The sequence below is a fragment of the Delphinus delphis genome, chromosome 15 (genome assembly GCF_949987515.2).
Source record: "Delphinus delphis chromosome 15, mDelDel1.2, whole genome shotgun sequence".
Classification (NCBI taxonomy): Eukaryota; Metazoa; Chordata; class Mammalia; order Artiodactyla; family Delphinidae; genus Delphinus; species Delphinus delphis.
This window is the reverse complement of record NC_082697.1, coordinates 14,612,173-14,630,356: the sequence shown is the minus strand read 5'-3', so window position 1 is coordinate 14,630,356 and position 18,184 is coordinate 14,612,173. Positions and strand designations below refer to the sequence as shown.

The 18,184-nt window shown below is 55.5% G+C and overlaps 2 protein-coding genes across 2 annotated transcripts; one reads left to right on the top strand and one right to left on the bottom strand.

The window, feature by feature from the left end:
- The first annotated feature begins 43 nt into the window (after positions 1-43).
- CTSA (cathepsin A) lies at positions 44-6,840 on the top strand. Its single transcript, XM_060030718.1, has 15 exons — positions 44-135; positions 357-538; positions 1,050-1,161; positions 1,427-1,477; positions 1,568-1,654; positions 1,884-2,039; positions 2,380-2,471; positions 2,841-2,925; positions 3,498-3,589; positions 3,671-3,749; positions 3,838-3,977; positions 4,971-5,046; positions 5,749-5,838; positions 6,013-6,117; positions 6,373-6,840. Exons 1-15 carry the CDS (start codon positions 82-84, stop codon positions 6,454-6,456), a joined length of 1,485 nt encoding a protein of 494 aa, XP_059886701.1. The 5' UTR covers positions 44-81; the 3' UTR covers positions 6,457-6,840.
- Positions 6,841-6,937: 97 nt separating this feature from the next.
- PLTP (phospholipid transfer protein) lies at positions 6,938-16,958 on the bottom strand. The gene is made up of 16 exons (XM_060030717.1): positions 16,838-16,958; positions 16,113-16,223; positions 15,927-16,026; positions 15,124-15,252; positions 14,405-14,560; positions 13,267-13,330; positions 13,103-13,166; positions 12,133-12,224; positions 10,789-10,965; positions 10,649-10,708; positions 9,187-9,351; positions 9,023-9,090; positions 7,847-7,889; positions 7,671-7,734; positions 7,509-7,585; positions 6,938-7,075 (listed from the first exon to the last, which is right to left on the bottom strand). The coding sequence occupies exons 2-16, from the start codon at positions 16,210-16,212 to the stop codon at positions 6,944-6,946; spliced, it is 1,491 nt and encodes a 496-aa protein (XP_059886700.1). The 5' UTR covers positions 16,213-16,223; positions 16,838-16,958; the 3' UTR covers positions 6,938-6,943.
- Positions 16,959-18,184: the final 1,226 nt, after the last annotated feature.

The window sequence follows — 18,184 nt, the reverse complement described above, 5'->3', positions numbered from 1 at the left end:
GGGTGCTCGAGGACGTGGGGGCGGGATGGGCAGGAGGAAGACTGTCACGTGACGCTGGAGCACACGTGACTCGGAGTACACATGACTTCCCGTCGCGGGCCACCTCCGGGAGAGCAAGGACGCGGGGCAGCAGAGGTGAGGGGACTCCGGAGGCTGGAAGAGATCCCGGAGGCTGGAAGGGATCCAGGAGCCCCCGGGGCGGGGCGGGGCGCGGCGCGGCGCGGCGGAGGAAGCTCAGCGGGTGGGAGCTGGGACTGGGCCTGGGCTTCCCTCGCTGATGAGCCGCCAGCTCTTCCCGAGGGGCGGCTGAGCAGCTAGCGAGCGAGTAAACAGCCGGCACCCGCTTCCTGCCGCAGATGGTCCGAGCCGCGCTGTCGCCGCCATTCCTCCTGCTGCTGCTGCTCTCCTGGGCGCCCCGAAGCGAGGCAGCCCCCGACCAGGACGAGATCCAGTACCTGCCAGGGCTGACCAAGCAGCCGTCTTTCCGCCAGTACTCTGGCTACCTCAGAGGCTCCGGCTCCAAGCACCTCCACTACTGGTCTGCAGCCCTGCCTTCCAGGGCGGGGTTGGGAGGGACACTGCGATGCCCACCGGGGGAGATGATAGGGAGGGGGGGTTCTTTTTTTTTATATAAATTTGTTTTATTTATTTACTTATTTTGGCTGTGTTGGGTCTTCGTTGCTGCGCGTGGGCTTTCTCTTGTTGCGGCGCGCGGGTTTCTCTTTGCGGTGGCTTCTCTCGTTATGGAGCACAGGCTCAAGGCGCGCGGGCTTCAGTAGTTGTGGCTCGCGGGCTCTAGGGCGCAGGCTCTGTGGTTGTGGCTAACGGGCTTAGTTGCTCCGCGGCATGTGGGATCTTCCCGGACCAGGGATCGAACCCTTGTCCCCTGCATTGGCAGACGGATTCTCAACCACTGCGCCACCAGGGGAGCCTGGGCATGGGGGTGGGGGTGGGGGTGTTCTTAAGACCCCTGAAGGAGCCTGGGAGCAGGGAGGGCTGGAAGGAGCCCTCCCCCCACCTGCACCCATCCTAGCCTGACTCCCTCCCAGGTTTGTGGAGTCCCAGAAGGATCCCAAGAGCAGCCCTGTGGTGCTGTGGCTCAATGGAGGGCCGGGCTGTAGCTCCCTAGACGGCCTCCTCACCGAGCACGGCCCCTTCCTGGTGAGTGGAAAGCAGCTCGGTAACCCCTGGTAAGGGGCAGGGAGGGGACAGTTCCCAAAGGAAAGAAGCGGGGAAGAAGGAGAAAAGGACTTTGTGATCTTCTGAAGATGTGTCCGTTTCCTGAGCCTCAGTTTCTTCATCTGTACCATTGGCTTGACTATTAGTACCTTTCGGGGATTTTGCCCGATTGTACAGTACTCAGCACGGTGGCTCTTTCCCTACCCCCAGCTGGCTCTCGGGACTTAGCCATCTCTTTCCTCCGCAGATCCAGCCAGATGGTGCCACTCTGGAGTACAACCCCTATTCCTGGAACCTGGTATCGCCGCCTCTGTGGGTCCTGTGGGGGTGTCTGGGCACTGGGATGGGGTGGGGAGCCCTCCTTAGCCCGTTTCCACTTCCCCTGTAGATTGCCAATGTGTTATACCTCGAGTCCCCAGCTGGGGTGGGCTTTTCCTACTCCGATGACAAGTCTTATGCAACCAATGACACCGAGGTGAGTCCGCTGCCTGCCCACGTGCCCCAGCCTTGCTGGGTGGCATGATGCGGGGAGAGAAAGAGCATGCCCTTGGAGTCCATCCGTGGCTCTGTTGTGTGCTAGGTGGTGTGGTTTGGACAAGTCACAACCTGTTGTACAAACAGGATGGGTTGGTGTCATTATCCCTGAGATTCTTTCTAGCTCAAACACCAACACTTCCCGATTCCCTCCATCCTGCCATCCCCAGGTGGCCCAGAGCAATTTTGAAGCCCTTAAAGATTTCTTCCGCCTCTTCCCGGAATACAAGGACAACGAGCTTTTCCTGACGGGAGAGAGCTATGCCGGCATCTACATCCCCACCCTGGCAGTGTTGGTCATGCAGGACCCCAGCATGAACCTTCAGGTGCAGGGAGGCTGCCGGAGGGAAGGGAGGCATCTTGGGGTCATAGCCTTGTGGTTAGCAAAGGTCAAACAGGTCAGCGCCTCCATTCCAACCCAGTCTTCCTTCATAACATTCCTGCCACTAGCTGGCCTCTCCCCGGCCTGCGTGCCTTCCACAACAGGGAACCTACTCCTCAAGCTGCCAGCTCCATTCTTTACGTTGAGTGGCCTCCCCCGCCTCCACCCACTCCCACAAGCCAGCCCGGGTTTCAGTTTCCAGACTGCTGAAGGTCTGGGTGCAGGTCAAGGGAGGCTCTTCTTCCTCACCGTCCAGATGAGCTAACGCCCTGGGTGTTTCACAGGGGCTGGCTGTGGGCAATGGACTCTCCTGCTATGAGCAGAATGACAACTCCCTGGTCTATTTCGCCTACTACCATGGTCTTCTGGGAAACAGGTATGGGAGGGGACCGTTGGGCAATCTCTGGGGCGCAGCAGGTCATGGGACCTCAGGTCTGTCCGCCAGGCACATGATATCCTGGGTCCTACCCTGGTTGATGAGCAGAAGGCGGGGCTGGGTTTGCTAGAAAGGTTTTGGTGCTGAAAGGCCAAAGCATAGACATCAGAGTGTAAAGGGACGAAGGAGGGCTGCAGCATGGCCCAGGGCAGCCAGGTTTGGGAGCTACATACCACGCCCTGTGATAAATGTCATTGTTCCCTGGGATTAGGTCCCTTGGGTCCAGGCCGTGACGGGAGGTTGAGAAGATGGGGTGTTTGCCTTCTCTGCCCACCATGGGCCTCAGCAAATCTCACTCATCTCCTACAGGCTCTGGTCTTCCCTCCAGACCCACTGCTGCTCTCAAAACAAGTGTAACTTCTACGACAACAGAGACCCACAATGCGTGACCAATGTGAGGTTCTGCCCCTGCCCTCCGTCACCCCTGACGGCCCCCATCCTGAGAAGGGGACCACATCCCCTTTGGGGACTCCTCCCCCTCGTCCCCCTGTGGTTTCCTATCCTGCACCCTTCAGCAATTCGATGTCCTCTGGGACACATGAGTATGCATGTGTTCCCACACCACTTCCTGTGACTTCCCTGTGAGGGGAAGGGGCTTCTCACTCATCCATCGTCTGCGATGTGCCAGGACTGTGCTCGGCTACGGCAGCGTGGATTGTTCCATCTTCAAGAGTCTCCTTCAAGGGAGATGGTATTAGGCACATTTTCCAGATAAGGAAACTGAGGCCAAGCGTGTCGAAGTCGCTTGCCTGAAGTCACAGTGCTAGGAAGTAGAGGCCTTAGGATTTGGACCCGGGACTAGCAGATTCCTTCCACTGAGCCTCAGTTTCCCTGCCTGTGAAGAAAGGGGGGAAAGGGTAGTGACCAAGCGAAGCAGGAGAGCAATAAATTTTAGGGCGCTGTTGGGGAGGTCATGGGGAGGCCAGGATTCTGTAAAGCATGGTGGCTTTTGGGGTATCATTGCAGCTTCAGGAAGTGTCCCACATCGTGGGCAGCTCCGGCCTCAACGTCTACAACCTCTACGCTCCATGTGCTGGGGGGGTGCCCAGCCATCTAAGGTGGGCCCTGCCGTGTGCCCCTTGGGCCAACCCCAGTCCCATCTGGAGGCTCAGGCACTCATCCCCCGACCTCACTTGCAGGTACGAGAAGGACACTGTCGTGGTCCAGGATCTGGGCAACATCTTCACTCGCCTGCCACCCAAGCAGATGTGGCATCAGGTGTGCAAGGGCCCACGCTTACCTCCCAGCAGGGTGGGGAGGGACAGGGCAGGGAAGCAAAGATCCTGACCCTCTGTGCCCCCCCCAGGCACTGCTGCGTTCTGCGGGAGAGGTGCGCCTGGACCCCCCCTGCACCAACACCACAGCCGCCTCCACCTACCTCAACAACCCTCTTGTGCGGAAGGCCCTCCACATCCCCGAGCAGCTGCCCCGCTGGGACGTGTGCAAGTGGGTTTCTGTGACCGCTTGTGGCCTGGGGGGTGGTGGGCTGTTGTCCCCAGGGATCCTTTGGCTAGGGTTTCTCAGTGGGGACACAGAGGGTGTTTGGGGTGTGACCGAATTGTACAATAGGATGTTCAAGGTCTCTGACCCCCCCCCGAAGTTGACTGATATTCAGCCACCTCATTCTTTTTTTTTTTTTTTTTTGAGTTCCCAACCAGGGATTGAACCCGAGCCCTTGGCAGTGAAAACGCAGGAGTCCTAACCACTGGACCTCCAGGGAATTCCCCCAGCCACTTCATTCTTTTTTTGCGCACGGGCTTCTCTCTAGTTGTGGCGCATGGGCTCTATAGTTTGCGGCATGCAGGCTCTCTCGTTGAGGCGTGCGAGCTCAGTAGTTGTGGCACTGGCTTAGTTGCCCCGAGGCATGTGGGATCTTAGTTCCCCGACCAGGGATCCAACCCACGTCCCCTGCATTGGAAGGCGGATTCTTTACCACTGGACCACCGGGGAAGTCCCAGCCACTTCATTCTTAAGCAGCCACATTGGTTGTTAAAGTATCAATTACTTAAATGGTATTTAGTAAAAAGACGTTCCCATCCCCAGCCCCTCCCTGACTCCAGTACCACCCTAGGTGCCCACATCTCCTATGATCCCTACAAGTAAGAGGGTGACGCCTGGCACAGCAGGGGCCACTCAGTTCCATTCTGATTGGTCAGCACGAGCCCTTATGCACTCATGCCAGTGCAGCCCAGCCATTGTAACAAAGTGTCCCTGTACATTTCTAAATGGAGGAGAGTTGGGGACCTCTGAATTCCAGTCCCTCCCCCCCATCTAGATAAGTCCTAGAGAGGTTACATGCCCAAGGAGGGACTGAATCCCAGCTATCTGCCTCTTGGGCTGGAGCTTGGGAATAGAAGGGGATAGGGGAGGGCGTCTGATCTATTGTCCCTTTTTCTCCCCCAACCTGGGCCTGGTCTTCCTGCCCGCGTGCTCCTGCAGCTTCCTGGTGAATATCCAGTACCGCCGTCTCTACCAAACCATGTGTTCCCAGTACCTGAAGCTGCTGGCCGCACAGGTGAGTGGGGCCAGCACAGCTGGGTCCACCAGCAGCCTCAGGACCCTGGAGCAGTGTGGCGAGGCGGGGGCTCCTTCAGGGCGCCACTCGGGACAGGGGAAGCTGAAACTCCAAGAAGTGAAGTCACTTGCCCTAGGTCCTGTGGTCAGCAGGGTCAGGATTTGAACCTGGCTCTGTCCCCACCTTATGCTGCTCTGCTGGAGGGGGCAGAGAGGTCCGCGTCAGCCAAGGAGCCATTAGGGTGAGAAGAGCTAGTCAGATCGTATTACAGAGAGGCAGACTGGGGTCTGAGGTGGGAGAGGGCCTTGTCCAAGGTCACCTAGGAGATACTGGCAGAGCTGGGGTAGGACCAGGTTCTGTACAGCACAGTGGTTCAAGCATGGGCTCTGGGGTCAGACTGCCTGAGTACAAGTCCGTTTACTAGCCTACTAGCCAGGTGACTCTGGGCAAGTTTCTCATATATCTTGAGACTTGATTTCCCCATCCATAAAATGGGGTTATTGATGGTATCTACTACCTTCATAGGGAAAGCATTTAGCAGAGCACTGGGCAGGTAGGAAGTGGTCAGAAAACACAAGCGTTTCCTGGTTTATGCTGTTTAGCTGGGCCTCTTGAATTCCCTGAGGGGTAGGGCTTGAACTGGGGAAGGGCTGGGGTTTGGGCTTATTCCAAACCCCCCATTTTTCACCTGCCCTGCTTCAGAAATACCGGATCCTGCTGTACAACGGAGATGTGGACATGGCCTGCAATTTCATGGGAGATGAGTGGTTTGTGGATTCCCTCAACCAGAAGGTGAGCCCGGGGTCCCAGCCCTGGGGTTGGGCCGGTACAGGGGTAGTGCAGCGTGGCTCTGGCAGACAGAGGGGGCAAACCTGGAGGAGTTCCCGGCCCCTGAGGTCTTGCTGGTGGCTGTGAGCAGAGATGACGGGGCAGCTACAGGCTGCTAAGTCTTTCCTGGTGGGGCAGATGGAGGTACAGCGCCGGCCCTGGTTGGTGGACTACGGGGACAGTGGAGAGCAGATCGCTGGCTTCGTGAAGGAGTTCTCCCACATCGCCTTTCTTACCATCAAGGTAGGGCCTGGGCCTGGTGAGGACTAGGGGGGCTGGGGGGATGGGGCAGGACCCACCTGTCCTTTCCTTCTGACCTCCTTTTATGCTGGGTTACCATCTGGCCCGTGGAAGGGCAAGTTTTCGGGGGAAGATGGGAAAAACAGATGGATTGGGGGAGCAGGAAGGTCACTGGCTAGAGGGGTCCAGTAGGATGAAGGAAGCACCCAAGGGCAGGGGTTGTACAGGGAAGGAATCTCACGAAGCTTTGCCCTTCAGGGTGCCGGACACATGGTCCCCACTGACAAGCCCCAGGCTGCCCTCACCATGTTCTCCCGCTTCCTGAATAAGCAGCCATACTGATGACCATGGGAGCAGCCCCCCACTGCCTGATCCAGCCCTTCCCAGCCTCTCCTGCCGGGAGGGAGGTCCTCCTTTATGCAAAATGCCCCTGTGGGGCAGATCCCTGCCTCCAGAACTGACCCCACCCGCCTCCGCAGCCCTGTGCATCCCAGACCTGGCCCCAGCGCCTCACATATACAGTCTGGGGGGAGTTTGCACTTTATAACTCACTGGGGTGAGGCCTGGCCCCCTCCCTGCTTAAAGAATGCCCTCAAGGCACTGATCGCATCCCAGGAACACAACAGAGCTCAGGACAGCCCACGGGGAGGGTGGACGGACTGTAATTGATGGATTGACTGTGATTATGGAATTAAATTGGGTACAGCTTAAAACCCCATCTTCTCTGTGGCACTGGGGGTTAGAGGACACTAGAGGCTGTGATGGGGTGAGGGAGGGGATGAGAGACGGTGGAGTCCTGAATGCAGCTGCGAGGGTCGGGGTTGAGGACTCAGACAGCTGCCATGGAGGGTGGCGGGGCACTGGGTGCTAGGGGGTCCCTGGTGTTGGAAGGCCGGTTCTTCTCAATCACCTCTCGCAGCCCTTTGGCAAAGTGGAGGTCAGCCCCGATGGTGAGGAAACCCTGTGCAGGGAGGCAGAGAAGGGAGTCTCTTCATTCCATTACCGAGAGCAGGGTTTAGAGACGGAGACAAGAGTCCCTGGCCTCAATCTAGTGGGAGAGGTGGAGCAGCAGAGCGGTTCTTATAACTCCCTATGAAGGGTGCTGAAACAGAGGCTGCAGGAGCACAGCCTGTGGAGGTCAAGGAGGGCTTCCTGGAGGAGATGAGCTCTTAGCTAAGACCTGAAAGATTAGTAGGCACTGAGGGTAGAATCAGGGAAGAGTGTTCCAAGGTGAGGACACAGCCGGTGCAAAGGGCTGGACGAATCTGATGTAAGATTAAAATAAGAAGAGGCAGTTGATAAGGGAGAAGCTAGGATCAGGTCACGGAGGGCACACGAGAGCTGTAGAGGGAGGGGAAGGCTCTGCCCTCCTTCCCCATCGCACCCCTACTCACCGCGTGGTTCGTCACCACCTCGCGCACAAAGTCAATACCCTCGGGGAGTGGGATCTGCACCCCACGCCAGGTCCGCTCTGTGGATGGGAACAGCCAGCTCAATCTGGGCCCACCTGGCTCCCCTGTCCTTTCCCCCTCCCTCCTCACTTCCCCCAGCCCTACCATTAAGCATGGGCATCACCCCAATCTGCAGCATGGTCTTCAGAGGGGTCTGCAGTGGGATCAGCTGGGAGGGAGGAGGGAGGAAGTTAGGGCAGCCTGTAGAGGGTGGGCTCGCCTTCGCTGCCCACCTCAATCCCAGCCCTGGCCCGCCCCCCCCGCCTCAATTCCCAGCTCACTGCCAGCGACTCTAATGCAGACTGGTTTGAGTAGATTCGGAACCTGTGGGGAAAAAAGAAGGGTCCAGTGGGCACGAGCCCTTGGAAGCTCCACCTTCTCCAGGCCACTCAGGCCTCTACCCACCCAAAGCCCCTGAGTTTCAGTCTTACATGTTACACCTACAAACCTTTCCAGGGGGTTCTACCAGTTTCCAGGTGTGTATCCTTGGGTGAGTCATTTTTCCCTCTTTGAGTCGCCTTTTCTCCAAGTCTGCTACTTTTTTTTCCAGTTTTTTTTTGTTTGTTTAATTTCAAGTCTGCTACCTTTTATTTGTGGAGTACCTCCTATAAGCTAGACTTATGCTGATGGCTTTACATGTGTTGTTTACGTTTATTTAGCAAAACTTTCAGTGCTTACTCCCTGCCAGATACTGTGCATGTTAAAAAGTTAAATATTATTAAACTATCTTAAAATGCCACCTCATAACAACCCTAAGAAACAGGCACTATTACAATTTGCACTTTACAGAGGAAGCAAATGAGGCCCAGAGAGATTAAGTAATTTGCATAAGGTCACATAGCTGGCAAACTGCAGAACCTGTCTCCAGAATCTAGACTCCTAACCTCACCCTGCGTTATCTCATTTAACTCCCTAGAACAACGCTGTCCAATAGAACTTTCTGTAAAATGTTCTGTATCTGCACTGTCCACACAGTAACCATTAGCTACATGTGGTTATAGGAATGAACAACTGAGGAACTATTTAATTGTAATTAAATGTAAACAGCCACATGTGGCTAGTGTCTGCCACGTCAGACGGCACGTCCTTGGAAAGTAGGTGCTACTATTTTCTATATTTAATGCATGAAGGAAACGAAGCTCAGAAAGATACAGTGACTTGTTTTAAGATCACAGAGCGAAGATGTGCAAAATCCTTATTTTCGTGCACTTTGCTGTGTGACTGTAGGTGTGTCATTTTAACCTTGCTGGGCCAGCTTGGTCATCTCTCATAATACCTGCTCTGGGTGGTGAGAATGCAGAGAAACTACACTAAAATGAAACACTTTTTATGCGTTAACAAGACCCCAGCTCTCCAGTGGCTTATAGGTATGACTGCATTTTAGCTCCCCAGTATTTTGGGGCAGGTGTGATTATCCTGAAGACACAGAGGCTCAGAGAGGTTACAGGCTCGCCCACCTGCGCAGGTCCAGCTGTGTGCGCAGCGCCTTCCCCTGGAGTGCCATCTTGGCACTGAGACGGGCATCCTGTGTAGGAAGGTAGGGAGGGTGGTGTTACGGCCCCAAAGGGTGTCCGCAGTCCTCCTCCCCGATCCGTCACAGCCCCGACGCTGGTGTCCGTACCATGGTCATGCTGGACAGCTTGACCTCGGGCTGGTCGGGTGGGACCAGGGCGATTGTGACACTGGCAGTGACAGAGATGGTGGTGCCCGAGGGCTTGATGGTGCAGCGTGGTGGCGCCGTGACCCGCAGCTCCAGCTTCAGCGGAGAGTTGATCACTGCCGGGCTCTGGGGACAGAGCAGGGAGGACAGGTCAAGTTCCAGATGGGTCAAGTCCTCCTCCCTGTTGAGTCCCCGGGGAGGAGGGGGTGGCTGTACTGTCTGGGAGCCCAGAGACACAAATGGGAAGACTGGTCTGGCTTCTGGAGCCCTCCAGAACTGTGTCCAGCCTCTGCCTTTGCTCAGACAAGGGGATGTTTCATTCTAGGAATGCCTCCTTCCTTCTCTTTCTGCTTTCCTGAGTTCTCAGTATTCAGGACCCATCTCCAATCCAGACTCCTCCGGGACAGTCTCTTTGCATTAAATATCCCAGGGAACTCCCTGGTAGTCCAGTGGTTAGGACTCGGCGCTTTCAGTGCCGTGGCCCCAGGTTCAATCCCTGGTCGGGGAACTAGGATCCCGCAAGCCGCACAGCGTAGCCAAAAAAAAAATCTCAAGCTTCGTGCCATATCTCTTTTCTTGAAACGACTGAGCTATTTCTTCTACAGGCAGTGTAGTGACCAAGTGCTTACTTTTCACCAAACACTTCACGTGTATTAGCTCATTTAAACCTCACAATAACTGTGTGAAGCAGGTATTAAATTACACCCATTTGTGAGATGGGGAAATTGAGGCACAGAGAGGTTAAGCAACTTGTCCAAGTTGTTATTTAGTTGCAGAACTGGGACTCAGGCCCAGGCAGTCTGGCAATAGAGTCCATGCTCTTAACAACACTTGGCCACGATCATGATGACGACAAGGACAGCATTCAGAGCAGCTGGTGTTGACTGAGCACTTCCTCTGTTGTTGTAATTGCTCCAAATGTATTAATTCATTTAATCTTCATGACAACTCTGGGAGGTTGCATAGTATAGAGGAGAGAGGCAGGGTGACTTGGAATCACACAGATTCCTATCTGGGTTCAAATCTCAGCTCCATCATTTACAAGGAAGAACCAAGGACAGGTCCTTTAATGATCACTGAACTATTTCTTTAAAAAATTTAACTCCCCATTAAACAAGCAAAGATAAGCAAAAAGGATAATACATCTGTCGCTGTGAAAGCCCCTACCCTGGCCGAGCTTGGGTTCTCAGCCCACCCTCATCATGGCTTCGTGAAGGAGACGGAGCGGGGGCAGGAAGCCCCCTTCACAGACCTGGAAACAGGCTTGGCCAAGCGAGCGGATGTGGCCACAGGCAGGAGGCCAGGCCTTCTGTCTACTCCACAGCTGCCACTGGGGGCTCTACTTGCCTCACTGGTCCCATCACGGTGTGCGGATGGCGTGCCCACCCCCCTGGCCAGGTTCCTACCTCCCGCTGACACTCACCAGCAGGATGATGTTCCCAAAGTAGGTGGCTCTCAGCAGCATGTCCAAATCATGGGGCACCTGGACCAGGGAATTGGGGATAAGGCAGGAGTTCCATCACAGGCCCCTCTTGCTCATCCCACAAACAGACCCTGGCATACCTTGGCCCCCACCAGCGACAGCTTCAGGGCCCCTGCCTGGAAGTAGCTCTCCATGGCAGAGTCGAAGAAGAACTCAGAGAAGGCCACGTATACCATCCGCTCTTCCTCGGGCAGCTGGGGCTCCACCGCCCGATTGTGCAGGCTCCAGTTGCCCTCGGCCAGGGGAAAGAAGGCCCCCTGGGGTTGGAGGATCAGGGTCAGGGCCAAGGCAGACTAGCCCAGCACCCAGATGTCTCCAAGCCCTGTGGGGATGGTGGGGGGTTGGACCCGGTTGCTGTCCTTGGGGGACTCAACAGGTACTTTTCTTAAAAAGCATGGGAAGGAGGGTAGCAGGAGTGCTTCAAGGGAGCAATCCCATCAGACTGGAGAAGGGAGGCTCAGCAAAGGGTTCAAGGAGGAGGTAGCACTTGAGTGGGCCTTGAGACTAGATAGTAGTAATGACGGCAGCTGCTAGATGGTAGACGGCAGACTGGATGGTAGTAATGACGGCAGTAATTACATACACAGTAATTCTTCTGTGCCCCTTACCTAGACCAACTCCTTTAATCCACATAACATCCCATGAGATTATTTTCTCTTTTTTTTTCTTAATTGTTTGGCCTTGCCACGCAGCATGTGGGATCTTAATTCCCTGAGCAGGGATCGAACCTGTGCCCCCTGCAGTGGAAGCATGGAGTCTTAACCACTGGACCGCCAGGGAAGTCCCGAGATTATCTTTTCTTACTGTATTATTTCCATTTACGTATGAGGAAACAGGCATAGAAAGGTTAAGCCACTGGCTTAAGATCACACAGCCAGTAAGTGGCAGAGCTGGGAGCTGACCTTCAGGCATTCTAGCTCCAGAGTCTGTGCTCTGCAATTCTGCTGCACTCCACTGGGAGGGGCAATGGTAATGGCCACATACTAGTTGAGTGGCCTTGGACAGGTGCCATCGCCTCCCTGAGCAAGTCTCCACATCCCTAAAATGAGTATAACGTCACTGCCTGATTTACAGGGTTGTGAGAGGATGAAATGAGATTGTGTGCGTTAGAGCTGAATGTTCAATTCCTTCCGGGAAGATGGGGGAAGACAGCATGAGCAAAGGCCCTGAGGTAGGAAGCGAAGGGCATTTTTTGGAACTAGTAGCTGCAGGGGAACAGGATGAAGTGAGAAAGTTGGGGCCAGACAAGATGAACAAGGCTGAGTGCCAGGCTCAGGAGTTGAACCTGATTCTGTAGCCAGTGGGAAGCCACCGCGTCCCCAGCAATGGAGGGGCCACATCAGAGCTGTGCTTTAGGGAACTAAAACCAGCATTGTAGGGGAGAAGGAGGGGGTCTGGTTACACACACCAGCCAGACAGCTCACCCGGAATTCCATGTCCAGACTGCTGGCGGAGGCCACGGGATCCTTCACGAGGGAGTAGTCAATGCCAACGAGCTCGTCCACAGCACTGCGCACTGCGGGGAGGGGCTTGAGTCCCGCAAAGCTGTATGATGCTGGGCAGGGTGCCTAAGCTCTCTGGGCCTCAGTTGCTCGTTCATAGAATGGTGATCCTAATACTTCCCTCATAGGGTTGTTATGAGGATCAAATTAGTTTTACGTGGAAAGCATTTAGTGCCTGGTGTGCAGGAAGTGCTCAACAATGTTAGCTATTATTATTGTGGGAATTTTGTGGTGGTTTTTTGTTTTGGGGGGTGGGGTGCCACACTGGGCGGCTTTCGGGATCTTAGTTCCCCGACCAGGGATTAAACCCAGGGCCACAGCAGTGAAAGCGCCGAGTCCTAACCACTCAACCGCCAGGGAAGTCCCTATTATTATTGTTGTTGTTGTTGTTATTACTACTACTACTACTATCAGTACATAGGTTTCATCAAGTCACTAAACAAGATGGCAAGGGATTCCCTTCTCTCATTGGTTTCCCCTGCCTTCTCCTTCCTGTCCTGTGCCCCTTGTATGTGGCGTGATGATCTCATAGCTTAGGAAAAGAGAATTCACGTTAATTGAGCTCCTATTAAGTGCCCGGTGATGAACACAAATGAGGCCCCAACAGCAAGCACATATTAAGGATCTTGACAGCCATGCCCTCAGTCAACCCTCAGCAACCCGGGGGAGTGGTCCTCAGCCAGGCAAGGAAACCAAGTGAGAGAAGTGAGTACTTACCTTGGGTCACGCAGGAAGGCAGAGGCCACATTTGAACCCAGGGCTGTCCCATCACAGGGCTTGGAAGGGGCCTACTCAGGTGCTACCTGATAGCTGCGCACCCAGCCTCCTCCCCAGCCCCACTCCAGACCCAAGGCCGGGCCCAGAGCTCTCCGTCCCACCCGCACCAACTCACCAGGCACGGTGTCCAGCAGGGAGTTGAGAAGCACGGTCCCTGCATGGTAGAGCACGGGGCAGATCTGGGAGGTGGGGGCCAGAGTCAGGGTCTTCGAAAGAGAGGGCATGCCCACCCCCGCTGTCCCCCAACACCGCCTGCCCCCCACTCGCCACTGCCCACACCTGCTGGTTGAGGAGGAAGCGCATCCCTGAGGTGATGAACGTGGAGAGGAATTCATACACCTTCCTGTGAGGAGAGGAGAGGCCAGGTGAATCCAGACCCTGCCCCACCCCCAACCCAGGTCTGGGAGAAATCACAGCATCCAGAGATGGTGAGGGGTGGGGGGAATACCCCTACTTTGACTTAAATTACCACCTCTTTAGTGGAGGTTTTCCATGACTTGGGCTCAAATCCCCTTCTCCAGGCTGATTCTCAAGACCTCCTCTCCCACCCTCTCCCCCACCAGCCAAATGAATCTACCCAGAGTTCCTCAAATCTCCTCTGAGCATCCTCAGCTCCATATGCTTACTCATGTCCTCCCTTACACCCTCAATGCTCCTGTCCTGTATTTCCCCGTCTGGGTGCAGATGCTTCCTCTTCCAGGCAGTCCTCCTGGATTACCCTCCTCTGAACCTCCCTTCTCCAGAGTACTTTCTTGGTCCCTCTCTCAAGGCCCCAATGACAAATGTTTTGTCCCTCCAGTCAGGCTCTGTGCTCCTTTTTAAATCCTCAGGGCCTGGCATACACTTTGTTGAATAAATAAAAAATTGACCAAATTGGCCAACACCAGATAATAAATCCACCATTTTCTCTCCCCCACCCTCTTCCAGAACCAGCACAAATTCCCCTTCTCAGCCCCAAACCTGGAACTATGTTATTATTTTTGTTATTAGTAGTAAGAGCTACCACTTATTGAGAAGCAAGTACACACCCAACCAAGTACACCACTGTGTACGCTGGTCCTCTCAATGGTTATTATTGAGAACCAAGTACACACCCACCCGAGTACACCACTGTGTACGCTGGTCCTCTCAATGGTTCTTATCTAAGTGGCTAGCCCATACTATATGTCAGGTACTGTTCTAAATGTTTTTATATAGATTAAGATAAACAGTCCTCACATCTCATAAAGTAGGTCCTATTACCATCCCTATCTTACAGAGCTTCAGCGACTTGCCCAAGGTCACACAGCCAGGAAGTGGTGGCGCTGAGATTTAGACCCAGTTAGTCTGACTCCCAAGCCTGCACATTGTGCGTTGCACTAAGCAGATGGGCTGTGGGTCTCAAATGGTGTGCACTGGGCTTGGGGATGGGGCTTACTTGAAGGTTCCCCCAAAGGCTGCATGCATTCTGGAGACAGAGGCCTGGCAGGAGACGTTGGATACTTTGATCCGGCCAGTGGGATCCCGGGAGAGCTGCAGAGCGGTGTGGATGGACACACCCTCGGCAGAGGCGTTGATATATCCCCCATCGTAGCTGCGGTGGGGGTGGGGGTGGGAGGGTTAATGTTCACTCTGGCTTAGAGCTTAACCAAGTCTTCACTGCCCTCCTCCCCACCCCTCTACATCATGACTGCTCTTAATAAGACTTTATTTACTTCTGCACAGTATACCAGACATTCTATGAATTGGGTAAGATTGTCCCTATTGTACAGATGAGGAAACTGAGGCTCAGAAAGGCTAAGGGGGACTTCCCTGGTGGCACAGTGGTCAAGAATCCGCCTGTCAATGCAGGGGACACGGGTTTGATCCCTGGTCTGGGAAGGTCCCACATGCTGCGGAGCAGCTAAGCCCTTGCGCCACAACTACTGAGCCTGCGCTCTAGAGCCCGTGCTCCACAACGAGAGAAGCCACCGCGATGAGAAGCCCGCGTACCACAACAGGGTCAACCCCGCTCGCCGCAACTAGAGAAAGCCCGCGCGCAACAACGAAGACCCAACGCAGCCAGAAAAAAAAAGGCTAAAGGATTGCCCACAGCTCCACAGCACCCCCAGTCCTCCTGATCCGCCCTCCACTGCCCTGAGGGTGCCGGGTCCTCACAAGAACCAGTAGAGGAGCTGTCTCCGGAAGCGCAGCCCCAAGGAGCCATTGTTGATCTGTAGCATGAGCTCCTGCTCTGGCTGGAAATGGAGCTCAGAGGATGTCAGCTGCAGCTCCATGACCTTCACCCTGTGGGAGGAGACCTCAGGGTCAAATTCAGGACCAAGAAAAGGGGACCCCACCCAACCACAGCAAATTCATTCCTTCCTCTTCCAGTCCAGGCCTGGGGAAGCTGGCGTGGGTAGAATGAATTCTTCCATTGCCCCTCACGTACCCAACCTGTGCTTGGGTGGCGAAAACTTGGACTTGGGTGGGTCAGAGACTAACTTCTCATGACCCAGGTGTTAAAGGTGAGCTTCACCCCCTCTCTTAGAAGTCTTCCTTCCCTTCCCCACCCTGGGATTGCTAGACCCTGTCCCCACTATCCTAAACCACAGGCCTTTATCTCTGGTTCCTCTGACCTCTCCCATTAGCTCCACCCGGGTGCCCTACATCCCACTCTCATCCACCGGCAATTTTCTTGACTCCGCCTCTCTGGAACTCTTTGGCCAGCCTCAGTTGCACAGGTTAGGCTTCACTTTTCTCGGTCCCTACTACATTTTTAGGCCACGCCCACCTCCTTGGTCCCGCCTCTGTAGGCAGTCTAGGCCTTTATCTTTTCGGGCCTCATTCAGTGTCTTAAGTCCAGCCTCCTCGATTTGGCCACGCCCACATTACGCTCAGGCATCCTGTCTTCGAGACTCTGTAGGTATTTCCTAAGCCCCGCCCCCTACCAAGACCCCGCCCCCTCGGCCCCCACTTACTCAGAGATATTGTAGTAGAAGTGGCCTTCTCGGCCCCGCACGTCCGGAATGGTGATGGTCTCCAGCTCTTGCTCCAGAAAGCGCAAACCCTCCTGCTTCACTGAAGCAGCAATGAGGCCCTTAGCTCCTGCACGCCCTGCCGGTGCGACTCCTCCCACAGCCGCCCCGGCCCGCCCCCACTCTTACCTAGCTCAAGCGCCTTGGAGGTGATGCGGATCTTGCAGCCGGGGAGCTCAGCCTGAGCGCCTGCCAGCAGCGCTAGAAACAGGGCTCCGAAGAGGGCCATGGCGAGCGGGCCTGGGGGTGGGGTGGGATCGCGGGAGTCATCCGGGCCTCTAAAACCCACTCCTCGGATGGCCAACCAAAAGAGGGGGCTGGCCGGGATCGTTAAGCTTGAGATAGCTCTTCGGGGAACTTGGAACCAATAACATTGCCTCCATTTGACAGACGCGGAAACTGAGGCTCATGCGACGTGCGCTCTGGCTCCCAGAGGATTTGGGGCACGGGGGAGAGGAAGGGGACCTCCTCGGCTCGCTTTTGCAACGACCGCATGACGAGTTTGGACCTCCCGGGGACCAAGCCCCCCCTCGCCCAACAACATCCCTCTTCCTCTGCGGCGGGCGGGCGCGGCTTGCACGTTACTATGGGAACGGCTGCACGCGCATTCCTCGGGGGTGGCTTGCGGTCTCCTAGGCCCCGAGCCGGAGGAGCCAAGGGAGAAAGCTGCCGGCCCGACCTCCGGCTCCCGGTTCTCCCGGCTCCTCCAGGTCCTAAATACCTGTCGTCGGGCTTCTGCCTGGTGCCCCCCGTTTCAGCGCCCTCCTTCAGGGGCTCTCTTCCCCACCCCGGGCTCAGTAGACCACGCGGCCGGGCGAGGGTCTGGGGGTGGATGGGGACGCGCCGCAACTCACTCAGAGGTGGAGCTGGTGGTCGGCGCGGTCACGTGGGGCGGCGGGCAAAGCAGGGGATCCAGGCGGCGGGGTCTGGCGGGCAGCGCTGTTCCAGCCGCCTTTATAAAGACGGGCCTCCCCGACCCCCCTCCTCTCTCCCACTCTCCCCTCCTCCTTCAGGGGTTGGGAGGGAATGGGGCGGGACGCTGGCAGCCGGGAGGGTGGAGAGGGCTGTACGGAGCCCCGTGACAAGCCTGGCCGTTGTCAAGACAAGTGGGGGACCCAAGCCCGGCAGGAGGGAGGGAAGTGCAGAAGTCGGCCCGCCCAACCCCAGTAATCCCTGCTTTGCTGGGACCTTGCTTCAAATTCCTGTTACCCATCTCCTCCTGCATGATCCTGAACAAGTCATTTCACTTGGGTTCCTGAGCCTCAGTTTCCTCATCCAGCAAAATGTGTGTGACAATAGGAACTACCTCTTAGGCCCAGGGCAAGCCACAGAGTCAATGCCCAAGGCACGTTTTTTTCCTTCCCTTCCACCCAGAATCATCTCAGTACCTCTCTTTGCCAGGTTTCACTATGGGAAGCCCCACGGCCACCCCACGCCCACTGTCTCTGTGTCACTGCCTGCGGACCTTAAGGACCCAGGGACCTCTCCCACTGGGGTTCATCCAAATACTGCCAGCCCAGGAAGACAGCACACAAGCTGCGGGAATCACCTGGAGAGAGGTTTGGCATTTCCCCAGGGACTGTGGATTTTTGGTGAGACTTTGGAGCTAGGTTCTCTGCACGTGTACTGCCTATCGGTGTTCCCAGCTCCTAGGATGGGCACAGAGTGGGTGCTTGCTACCTTTTTGTTATCAAATGCATGAAAGTGGAAAGGAGAAACGATGATTAATGTCTGTTGAACATGTATTTAGCACAAAGCACGAATCCAGGCATGATGAGCAATTCCTCCTAATTTGCCCAGAACTTTCCCAGATTTTGAAACAGAAAGTCTCCCTTCCAGGGAGCCCCCTCAGTCCCAGGGAAACCAGGATGGTTGGTCACCCGAGATCTAGATTAACTTGTTTTATCTTCTTTTATTTATTTATTTTTTTGTTTGTGTTTACTTTTGACTGCGTTGGATCTTTGTTGCTGGGCGCGGGCTTTCTCTAGTTGCGGCGAGCGGGGGGCTACTCTTCGTTGTGGTGCGCAGAGTCCTCATTGTCATGGCTTCTCTTGTTGCAGAGCACGGGCTCTAGGTGCGCGGGCTTCAGTAGTTGTGGCACGCGGGCTCAGTAATTGTGGTGCATGGGCTTAGTTGCTCTGCGGCGCGTGGGATCTTCCCGGGCCAGGGCTCGAACCCCTGTCCCCTGCACTGGCAGGCGG